This window comes from Ovis aries, chromosome 6 (genome assembly GCF_016772045.2).
Source record: "Ovis aries strain OAR_USU_Benz2616 breed Rambouillet chromosome 6, ARS-UI_Ramb_v3.0, whole genome shotgun sequence".
NCBI classification, from domain to species: domain Eukaryota; kingdom Metazoa; phylum Chordata; class Mammalia; order Artiodactyla; family Bovidae; genus Ovis; species Ovis aries.
In genome coordinates this window covers 95376939-95389098 of record NC_056059.1, presented here as the reverse complement: position 1 = coordinate 95389098, position 12160 = coordinate 95376939, and the positions used below count along the sequence as shown (strand labels likewise).

The window sequence follows — 12160 nt, the reverse complement described above, 5'->3', positions numbered from 1 at the left end:
TGGATGTGTACCTGAATTATCAGAAGCCATTGACACTTGGTCAGTCATTTTCTATCAGGGTGGTATGAAAGTCCAGACACCCCAATACCAGTGAAGATCATTTAAATCAGATTTCAGTCTATATTCCTCTCACATAAAGAATTAACCATATCAGACTTCATGAAATCATCCACTAAGGAAAGGAATCTTAGCTAAGAGGTTGATTTGTTTCTAGGAAAATAAAAAGGTGGGGAAAGAGAGTCTGTTCATTTCCCTTATCTCATCTAATGCAAGCTGATTTTTTATCATCAATTTGAAAAGAATCATTGAATCACAGCAGGAAGACTTTGCTAGTAAATACCCTCTCCATTTGAGGGAACAAGCTGTAATCTAGTGAAAAATGTTTGCATTTTAACATTAGAAGAAACACCTAGTGAAAGGTATTTGACAGTTTTCTTGTTATTCACCTGAAAAATGAAGCTATAATGTATCTATATCATAAAGATAAAATGAGTGAATGTGCTGGTTGGTTAGCTAGTTCCTTAAAAAAAAAAGAAAAAAAAACTACTAGTAGTTGCTAGTTAGTCAAAAGCTAGTTAAAAAAACCCAGTTTCAAAGGGCGATAGGGGCATAAGTATTGAGAGGCTAAGTTGATCAGGGACATCTTTGGCACCACCACAGTATTTTACTAATCTAATTATTTTATACATTCTTATTGTCTCTTCTCGATGCCACTGAAGTTCCTACATTTAATTTTTTTTTTTTTTTGTACAGGTTATCAAGGATCCTCCTCCACCACCACCTTCTGCACCAAAAGAGGTAAATGAGTGCTTAATAAGTGATGTGGGTATTTTTCTTGTGTGTGTGTGTGTTTAGATATTATGCCCAGATATGATCAGTTACGCTGTTGTTAGATAACTCTGATATATTGACTTTTGAGTTTATGAAAGTCACTTGTTATTTTTTAAACCTTGTGGTTTCTTTTACATGTTAGAAGATGGGACCTTCATTCATTGATAAACATAGACTGGCCATCAGGAGCAATAGTACATAGAGATTTAATTTACTTTTTATACCAATATATGAATAATTTGCTGTTACTTTATTTACAAAAAGTTGGAAGATCCAAGCTTGCAGTTTAAAGATATTATTACTTTCTTCAAAATTATTATTACTTTTATATTATTGCTATATGTTGTATTACCATACTATTAATATAGTATATATTAAATATTATATTAGTACATAGCATATACTAGTAATATTGTGTTAGCAAGAACAAATGTGACATTGTGCATTTTCAAAGCTTCTCAACTACCTTTTTAGTACCAATTTTGCAGGGTTCAAATTTACACATATGTTGAGACTTTAAATGATTATTAAAATGTGGTCCTAATTTTAATGTTTTATCTTTTTACATATGAAATGATGAATAAGTCTGGAAAAAACAAACGAAGTTCATAGTTAAGGAGCAACTTCTGGTAGCCTAGTAAAATAAGGTAGATTCCATGAATTGTAGAATGAAAGGAGCCCTTATATTCTGTAGAACTTCACTTGAAATTTATACATGTAATCAGAACTGTATACACATGTGCTATGTGTAATTTTTACTGTATTTCTTCCATATCAGTGGTATTATTCAGAAAAATATCTAAATGTGAGCCAGTTCTGACTAAGTAGCATTTTAAGAAATTAATTAAACACATTTTAAAAAACTTGTATCTGCATAGGAGGAAGAAGAACCTCTGCCTACCAAGAAATGGCCAACTGTGGATGCTTCCTATTATGGTGGTCGAGGTGTTGGAGGAATTAAAAGAATGGAGGTTGGTATATCTTAAAAAAAATAGAAGCTGCTAATTTGGAATATATATTTTTAGAACTATTAAGCCATGGAAACTACTTTTCACAGCTCAGTTTCCCAATACCATCCAATTTTTCTTAACATGTAGTATTTTGGGGGGCAGTTTTTTCCACAGAATAATTCTAGCCATTTCAAAACTGTGCAAGAACTGACTTCATTAGCCAATGGATTGCATTGATAAGACGCCTGAATTCTAAAGGGCAAAACAAAATTAGGGATTTTCCTCACTGTTTTGGAAAAAATGACTACAGAGAACATCAGCTTTGAAGAAGCCAACTACTTAAAGTCGCAACAATGCTTGTCTTTGAAAAGATTCATAGTTAAGTTCTGTTTGGGGAGGAAAAAATGTTAAAATATTCAGTAGAGTGAATATGACCCTATCACAAATGTAGAGGAAGTACCTTTAAGGCTTTTAAAAAATAGCTTTTATATTGTAAAGTAATTATCCTCCAATTAAAAGAAATACATTTATATTAAAAAATAAAAATAGGTTTTAGTTGCCACTTATGTATAATCATAATTAATAATAAATATCATTTATAGAGTGTATTAAATTTTTAGACTGGCAAAAAGTATGGATTAAAATAGAACTTAAATATTATATCTTAAATATCAAATGAGGTCTTCTTCTCACCACAGACATATTTTTCAATGTGATGGAATAATTAATAATAAGCAAGCCCTGTCGGCACTGACCTCTTAACAGTGGCAGAGATAAGCCAGCCTCTCACCCAAGGGAGCAATTGGAGGGATTTTCTCATTTATATCATGACTTTATTATTAAACACAGATCCTGGCAAAGCATGTATATAAGAAGATGTGTGCAGGGGGAAACCGGTTAGACAGGAATTAGCGCAATGTGTTAGTAGTTGTCTTTGAATGGAGTGATTTTCAATTTGTGTTGTGTATTTCCCTGCTTGTTCATGACCTATTTGTCAGTGAGCATGTACTAATTTATATCAGAATATCAAGCCGAATTCCATTTTGAAATCCACACATGTAGAATGCCGCATGACAGTGGGGTTCAAATACATTGCATACGTGCTCAGTTGCTCAGTCGTGTCCAGCTCTTTGCCGCCCTATGGACTGTAGCCCACCGGGCAACTCTGTCTATGGGATTCTCCAGGCAAGAGTACTGAAGTCGGTAGCCACTCCCTTCTCCAGGGGATCTTTTCAACCCAGTGATGAAATCCAGGTCTCCTGCATTGCAGGTGGTCCTTTACCATCTGAGTTCAGTTCAGTTCAGTTCAGTCGCTCAGTTGTGTCCGACTCTTTGCAACCCCATGAATCGCAGCACGCCAGGCCTCCCTGTCCATCACCAACTCCCGGAGTTTACTCAGACTCGCGTCCATCGAGTCAGTGATGTCATCCAGCCATCTCATCCTCGGTCGTCCCCTTCTCCTCCTGCCTCCCAATCCCTCCCAGCATCAGAGTCTTTTCCAATGAGTCAACTCTTCGCATGAGGTGGCCAAAGTACTGGAGCTTCAGCTTCAGCGTCATTCCTTCCAAAGAAATCCCAGGGTTGATCTCCTTCAGAATGGACTGCTTGGATCTCCTTGCAGTGCAAGGGACTCTCAAGAGTCTTCTCCAACACCACAGTTCAAAAGCATCAATTCTTCGGCGCTCAGCCTTTTTCACAGTCCAACTCTCATATCCATACATGACTACTGGATAAACCATACCTTGACTAGATGGACCTTTATTGGCAAAGTAATGTCTCTGCTTTTGAATATACTATCTAGGTTGGTCATAACTTTTCTTCCAAGGAGTAAGCATCTTTTAATTTCATGGCTGCAGTCACCATCTGCAGTGATTTTGGAGCCCCAAAAAATCTTTACCATCTGAGCCACCTGGTATATTTATTCTTATTGAAAACACAAGGAGCTGTGGCAGATTTTTGTTATTCCAATATTCTAGTATTCCAGAGATTAGAAGTCTCTTTCTACAGAAAAGAAAAGCACATGCACAAGCTCCTGAATGGGTTCCAAGTTAAAAGGCATATTACTGGAATATGGTCAGGAAAGCCATGGGGCCATGAACATCCTTGAGTAACTCACATTTCAAGTTTTAAGTTATTGACTCTTTTATTTAAAATTTAGTTAAATTGAAATTTATTTATTTGTGTTTTAGTTTTGACTTAATTAATATGAAATTACACTGCCCTTTCTTTTTAGCTGAAGAAAATTTATGAGAAGGACTCACTTACTGTTAATAAACCAGAGTCCATTTTAGTCATAGATCATTTAAGTTTTTTCTATAATGTGGACCATTTTTAAAGTTTCTATTAAATTTGTTCAATTTGTTTTACATTTTGGTTTTTCGAAACAATATTGTTTGTTTCTATTTTACATTTTGGTTTTTTTGGCTGCGAGGCATGTGGGATCTTAACTTCCAGGACCAGGGATCAAATCTGCTCCCCCTGCATTGGAAGGCAAAGTCTTTACCAATGGACCACCAAGGAAGTTCCCTAACCATGGATAATTTTGGCTACATTTTATGGACTACTCCATCAGTGAGATGGAAATAAGGATGGGAATGATGAAAAAAATGAGCAAGTAAATATGGGCATCACAAAGGGGAAACACAATATGTAAAAATACACAATAAAAATATACTGAGAATTAAGCACCATTAGACTTTTTCAAGCATGAGTTTATTTAAACTTGGAGAGGAAAAATAGAAAACATACCTTGTTTTAAAATCATGCCTATTCAAATCTGGAAAGTATTTTCCTTAAAAAAAAAAAACAAAAAACCTTAAAGGGAAAGTAAATGGAATTATAGAAATCATGGTACATCTGAATTAAAAAATAAGTCTTTGTAACTAAATGTTGTTTTAAGCCAGTATAGGAATTTTAGTAGAAAGTCTTTCTTCCTTCTCCTTTACATTAAATATTTAAACACTATGGTAATGGCTATTTGCAGAAAGCTGGAGCTGAACTGATGTTAATAACAGCTGTTAGCACAACTGATCCCACAGTACTTGATGACTTCACATGTGTTTCTGGCAGTTCAGCAGGAAACTGTTTTTGTTTCTTTTCTCAGTTCTGAAATTGCTCCTTTATGATACAACCTCTGAATATGCTCAGAAATTATGGAATTTCATTGTTTATCATGAAAGCCAGATAGAATTGGAAACATTTAGCTATCAGACTTGCACTTTTTAAAAAAATAGTCAAAAGTCAGATATATCAATTCTGTTAAGGCTGCCTTTAGCAATCTATTCTTGTTATTCTTTTATCCTTTTTGGCTATCTCAATGTGGTCAAACTAAAATATTAAAATTTATACACATAAGCATGTATATATATTTAATTGTTTTTAAGAGTTTAAGGAAAACTCTATATAGTGTTTCCTAGCTTTAGAATTTGAAGTTGAGTGAGAATTGATTGTGCTATTGTTTGTGGTGATGGTGATAATGATGAAACAGCTATGATGAACTAAGAATAATGGATTTATGTAATGCATTTATTTTAGACCTCAGCAACTATAACTGGGGCTTCCCTGGTGGCTCAAAGGTAAAGAATCTGCCTGCCAGTGAAAGAGACATGGATTCAACCTCTGGCTTGGGAAGATTCCCTGGAGAAGGAAACAGCAACCCACTCCAGTATTCTTGCCTGGAAAATCCCATGGACAGAGGAGCTTGGCAGGCTACAATCCATGGGTTGCAAAAGAATTGGACGCAATTTAGTGACTAAACAACAGCAACAACAATTATATATTGTGTTGGCCAAAAAGTTCACTCAGTTTTTTCCATAAGATGTTGTAAAATGGACTTTTCCACTAACCTAGTATCATATATTTAGTTGTTTAATAGTTGGGTCCTTAGAAATGCCATGTTGGGTGAGAACTCAAGTTCAACTGTCTTCATGTTCTTTATCTGAGAATGGTGCCAATGTTATTTAGAGGAAAGATACAATTACTATTACCTCTGTGATATCAACTATGAATGCTACACTAGTTAAAATCTAAGTTAAAAATCTATAACTTCTGAATGGTCCTAAATTTTACCTACTTCTACTCCGAATTACTTCTCTATGTTATGATACTATTTGACTATGTATCTTATTTTTCTTTTTTTTTTTTCCCCTTGGAATTGAGACTTTACAACTGCAGGAGATGGGTCCTGGTTTTAGAATTTTTTAGTTCAATTTAAATATATCTAAAGATTTTTAAAGTTTTAATTAATCTAGGCGAAGACACTGACTTGAAAGAGAAGGTCATTTCTCTGGAAAGAAAGCCAACTATCCAGCTCTAAAGGTTTAATGGTGTTTAAAACAATTTTAACAACCTCATAAAGAACATTCTAGTACCACTGATCACACTGAAAGATACAGATACATTTTAATGACTCAACAGGGTCCACTTGAGATTGAAAACCTATTCTAAAATTGTAGTTAAAAAAAGGTAAAAACATCTAAGTAAGCCTTATCAAAAAGCTGTGAATAGATCTTTCTATGAACAGTAATCATCTGTATTCCTGTCCACTAATTCAGGTCATTAAAATGCTTTTAGAAAGCTTATTAATCATTTTTTCTTTGTAGAAATTACTTAACACTGGTGAGTCACTGTGTGCCCAGGACAGGCCTTCCTGTTAGAGCTTCACTTATCTTCATCTTCTTTGGTAACATCCTTGCTTTTTAGACTTCTCTGCTGCTCTTGGATGAACAAAACCTTCCTCCGGGGGCCACATCCTCTTCACATGCCCACACTTGAAAAAAATTTGGCTCAGATTTAGCCAATTTTCATTGAAAAATAAAACATCACTTGACCTTGCAGTTTTTTTTTCAGTGTCCAGGGTTTTCAGAGAAACGAATTCCCCCAAATTTGTAGAAATCTCTGATGTCTCTGAATTCTTCTCTTCAGAGTCTTTTCAGATTTGTCTTCCTTAATGAAAAATGTGTATGTCAAATAACCATATCCATATGAGCAGAGAAACTGAAGACTGAGAGCTGCTTTACAAACTGAAGATAAAACATACATTATTATTTTTACTTCCAAAGGCGAAAGTTTAATCATACTTTTGTCCTTAGTCAAACTTGATGGAAACTTTGGAAGGAAAAGTTAGCTCCTTTTATAAAATATATTTGTAAAATTCTAACCTAGTTGAAACATCTTGTCCACTTCAGACTAACATGTTCAAATCCCTGTCTTGCTACTTACTGTGTGGCTTTGGGCTCATCACTTAACCTCTCTGTATCTTTGTTTCCTCCATGGGAAGCAAAAAACACAGTATCTACTTCATAGCATTTTTTGTATGGATTAAATGCAGCTTGGCACATGATAATTATTCAGTAAATGCTAATTATCATCATCATTACCATCTATTTCAACCATTGTCATCAGTATAGAGGTGTGTGTGTTTAGCTAGAAGGAGAACATACCTAGAGAATAGAATTATACATTTCCCTTGTAAAATAAAAATTAACTCCTTATTTGAAACAATGGAGAAATGGTTGTATCAAATTTAATCGATGCCAAATTTTTATAAAGGGTCTTTGTTTCTAGGATCTTGATACAAAATACGTAAGGAGTGGTCAAAAATCTTAAATCTCAGAAGAGAAATTTGGAGTTAGGTTACTTACTCATCTTTTGACTTTGAGGTGATGAGCCAAGAACCAGCTGAGCAAGAGTCTGTTCTCCTAGGCCACTGTTTGTCTGAGAGCAATATTTCCCTTTGTTTTAAAGGTTCGTTGGGGTGATAAAGGATCTACAGAAGAAGGCGCAAGGCTAGAGAAAGCCAAAAATGCTGTGGTAACCCTTCCTGAAGAACCAGAGGAACCCGTCAGACCGAGACCACCGCGATCTAAACCCACACACCAGCCTCCTCAGACGAAGTGGTACACGCCAATTAAGGTGACTGTTCAGACTTTGTGGGATTTAACTGCAGCTTCCTAAAGTGTAATCCTTTTAGTCTCTCTGAAGGAAGACCAAGGTATATCAACAGCAGGCATCCAATTTACCTTCTAACGACTAACTGAGTCATTCCTCAGCAACAAGAAACTCCGTTTTTGTTATTTATTCATTTAATTTATGAAAGAAATGACAGTAGAGGAAAAGGCTTTATCTTCTTCATTTTAGCTCATTTATCTAGCAAGCAGAGGTTGAGTACATTTCCCAGAGATTTATAGATCGTGTTTCCCTTTAGGGTCGGCTGGACGCGCTCTGGGCTTTGTTGCGGAGGCAGTATGACCGAGTTTCCTTGATGCGACCTCAGGAAGGAGATGAGGTTTGTACCTGGGATGTGTTGGGAAAAAGCTAGATTATTCTTTTAAGGATGAAATAATTGATGAGATTAATATTTTCAGTACCAAGCTATATTTAATATTATATGATTCTAGCGTGGTGTTTAAACTATCAAAACATCTAAATCTAAGATTTTACTTCTATGAGATGGAGATAATTTTAAAAACATCTGAGTTCAACCATTTAGAAAACCAATTTGACAAAATATTCCTGGAATATTCCTAACAGATCATTTACCCTTTGCTGTGACCATAGGTAGAGAGAATTAGGTGGTTTGTGAAGCAGGCTTTTTCATTACCAAACCACTGTGGTTAATACAAAGTTCTTGTATTTAATGACGTTTGTGCCTCTGTTCAAATTAATACATAATCTAGAGTTCTGCTTCTCAAACGACGTATAGCAACTCTCTTCTTCAATATGCCAGACTTTCGCTTTATAGGTTTTAAAATTGTTTTCATTCATCATCTTAGTTTTCTGTCCCCCAACTTAGACATTAATTTTCAACATTTTAAGTGTTGGGTATAGTGGTAACACTGAAGATGTATTAGCAAAGACAAGAGAGTGGTTCCAACACTCTTATCAGTAACCTTCTATATTCCTTTAACTCTCATGATTAAAATTTAGTTTTATGGCCTTTTCTCATTTATACTAATTTTGACTAATTTTAATAATTTATAGATTATAAATATGCATAAGTAAAGCATCTGGTAATATTGGGGGGTACAGATGATAGCCTTTGCCCTTAAGAAATCGAAACTTTGGGATACACACAAAAATAAAATTTATTCCAGAACATGATCTAAGCCATATATAGATAAGCACCAAGTACTCTTGAGTACATTGAGGAAGAGACATTAACTCTTCCTGGAGGAATCTGGGAATGTTTCATAAAAAATAGAGGCCTGCTAGCTTTTGCATCGGAGAAGGCAATGGCACCCCACTCCAGTACTCTTGCCTGGAAAATCCCATGGATGGAGGAGCCTGGTGGGCTGCAGTCCATGGGGTCGCGAACAGTCGGACACGACTGAGCGACTTCACTTTCACTTTTCACTTTCATGCATTGGAGAAGGAAATGGCAACCCACTCCAGTGTTCTTTCCTGGAGAATCCCAGGGACAGGGGAGCCTAGTGGGCTGCCATCTATGGGGTCACACAGAATCGGACACGACTGAAGCGACTTAGCAGCAGCTTTTGCATAAGATTTCATCAGGTGGAGCTAGGTGGATTGAGTATTTCCACAGATGAAGCATCATGAGCAAAATCTCTCAGGTAGCCAAGAACAGTGATGTGTGGAATAAAAGATAGTCTGGGGGTTGGGGATTCAAGCCAGAATGATGAATTTGGAATAGAATAAATCTTTGAGTTTGGATAAATTGATATATTTGTGCTTCTGAATGATGCATTATAATCATTCTTTCATTAATTCAAATAAATATCTATCTAATGTCTAAAATGTACCAAACACTTTGTTGGATACCAAGTAAATCTAACATTCTTCTTAGATTACAGTGCTAGAATAGTTTACACGTTGCCCCAGCAAGTTAAAGCATCATTTATTTTTCCATGATTGCAGAATAAAGCTTTCATTATTTTGACCAAAAATTCCTTTCTTTTTTTGAAAATTTGCTCATTCTTCTGTCTGATATAATCCTAGAACCTTTATCCTAACTCTTGAGGTTAAATTGTTTCAAAACTCAGAATTTTTCAGATTTTAGGAATCTGATACAGTCCGTATATATGTTTATATACTTGGAAAGCATCATCTCCTGAGCTCAGTGTTGAGACATTCTGTTACAGAAATATTGATTAGTACAGGTGGATAATAATAGACCATAAATATTCTCCAGTTAGTTCAGGTCAGTTTTTTCTTCCAAATGTATTTTAGTGACACAATTAACACAAAACTTTCAATTTTAAAAGATTTTGTATTTAAAAAATATAGACAAAATATAGTAAACTTTTATTGTTTCCCGGTTTTTTGTTTACCACTTTTTTCACTCTTCACCTATATATGTGATTTATGATTTTTAAATTTGTTTTTGTTTAAATGCAGGACTTTAAACTTAGTAAATATCAATTGTTGGTTCAGTTAATTGATTTGCTTTTCCATCAGATATATATTATGATTCAGTGTGTGTCTGACACAGTCTGATTTAATCTTTATTCATAATACCTATTCTTGATGGCCTTGCTGCTTCCAAAATTTTGTCAACTACAAAGTTTTGTTACTTAGTTCAAATTCAGACCTCAGTGGGGTACTCCATGAGACCTTCCACACAGATTGACACTCCACACTGTTAACTGAAATCAATATGGTAAAGGTGGAAGCCCACAATAGTATTAACTCAGTTTACCATCTTATTCACAAGGATATTTGGGCTTCCCTGGTGACTCAGAGGGTAAAGCATCTGCCTGTAATGCAAGAGACCCGGGTTCGATCCCTGGGTCGGGAAGATCCCCTGGAGAAGGAAATGGCAACCCACTCCAGTACTCTTGCCTGGAGAATCCCATAGACAGAGGAGCCTGATAGTCTATAGTCCACGGGGTTGCAAAGAGTCGGACACGACTGAGTGACTTCAGTTCTTCACTTCACTTCACAAGGATATTTAATAAATTTTATTAGTTTTCTGTATTTAAGGTATAATGTATATTTATGTCGGAGAAGGCAATGGCACCCCACTCCAGTACCCTTGCCTGGAAAATCCCATGGACGGAGGAGTATTCACCCATTTGACCGAATCAATGATGCAAAATTATTTGGTCCTGGAAATCAAGTAACTGTGACATGATTTTTTTCTTACTTCTAATTCTTGCTATGATCTTTTATAATATTTACTATCTTTTTTAGACTAGGGTTTGATGTCAGACCTATAGTTCACAGCATATAACTTTTTCCCTTTAGACAGCCTGGGAAATCTTTGCCCTCCCTGCTTTTTATTTCTCATTTTCCCATTTTTCATGTTTCACAAAGATTATTAAGAATATCTGAGTTTCTGTCACCTTTGTATCATCTACCAGGTCCTCTTTATTTGATAGAGTTAATTCCAGTATTAACTTCCCATCCTCCATATGCTAATTTCTTATACTAGCTTGAGCTTTTCTTATACTCTATGCTTATATTTTTTCTGGCTTCTTCTTCTGAAGTCTTTTAATTGCTCTGTTCTTTTCCTCATGAGCACAGTAAATACTGTTATTGATAAGGCCAACTCATGGGACTTTGGTACTTGTGCCCCAAAGAATCTGCATCAAACATAGGACACTTAATCTTAGTAAATGTTTGGTGGGCTTTATTTTAAAAATTTGACAATGACTGGAATACATCAAGTATTATTATCCATAAAGTAATATTTAATTATTTCTCTAAATAAAATTGTCTGCATGGTACATGGCGTAATCTGTGCTGATATGCCAGCATCCTCCAAATTTTATTTTTTAAAAAAGACCATATAATATTTTTAAAATTCTAGTACTTTTCTTTTGCTTTAGAATAGCTTTCATTTGAGAAACTTAATTTACCTAGTAAGACACTGAGGACCGAGATAGGAGGAGAATAAATGATACAGAACATATTTGGCACAGCTAATTTTTATGTATGATAGTAAGATGGGATGCTTTGCTTTCATAATTATCTATGCAGGAGAAGAAGACCATGGCTCACTGTAACCTTCTATTTATTGTGGCTAGTTAGGTAAGCTCTCAAAAATTAAACTATCTGAACTCTAAGGTTTTTATCAACTTAGTTTATATAGATATGGTTTATCTCATAGGATTACCTGGAGTAGAGGAAAATTTAAATTTAGAAGACGAAGATGTCCAAGTAGCAGAGTCCTCTAGTTTTCTGCCTATTCTTTGTTTTGGATTTCCGAGGCAAGCTGGGGCATAATCACTGAATGAGAAAATTAGTCTTGGAGGGTTTTTGTGTTTTTTTTGACACATTTAGATAGCTAGATTTACCTATGACTAGGCTCCGCCAGCATAAGGAAGGATAAAATTCTATCTTCAACTTGACTCCTCTGAAACCAATCAGTCCTTGATAAAACTAAGTTAAAATACAGATCTCTGACTGCTCAGACAACT

The 12160-nt window shown here is 35.3% G+C and overlaps 1 protein-coding gene across 1 annotated transcript in view; it reads left to right on the top strand.

Moving 5' to 3' along the window:
* ANTXR2 (ANTXR cell adhesion molecule 2) overlaps window positions 1-12160 on the top strand; it is a 175532-nt gene that overhangs the window by 92034 nt on the left and 71338 nt on the right. Inside the window, exons 13-16 of the mRNA XM_004009939.6 lie at window positions 754-798; window positions 1710-1802; window positions 7527-7694; window positions 7987-8067. Of these exons, the coding sequence (XP_004009988.1) occupies window positions 754-798; window positions 1710-1802; window positions 7527-7694; window positions 7987-8067 (387 nt within the window). The remainder of the gene's footprint in view (window positions 1-753; window positions 799-1709; window positions 1803-7526; window positions 7695-7986; window positions 8068-12160) is intronic.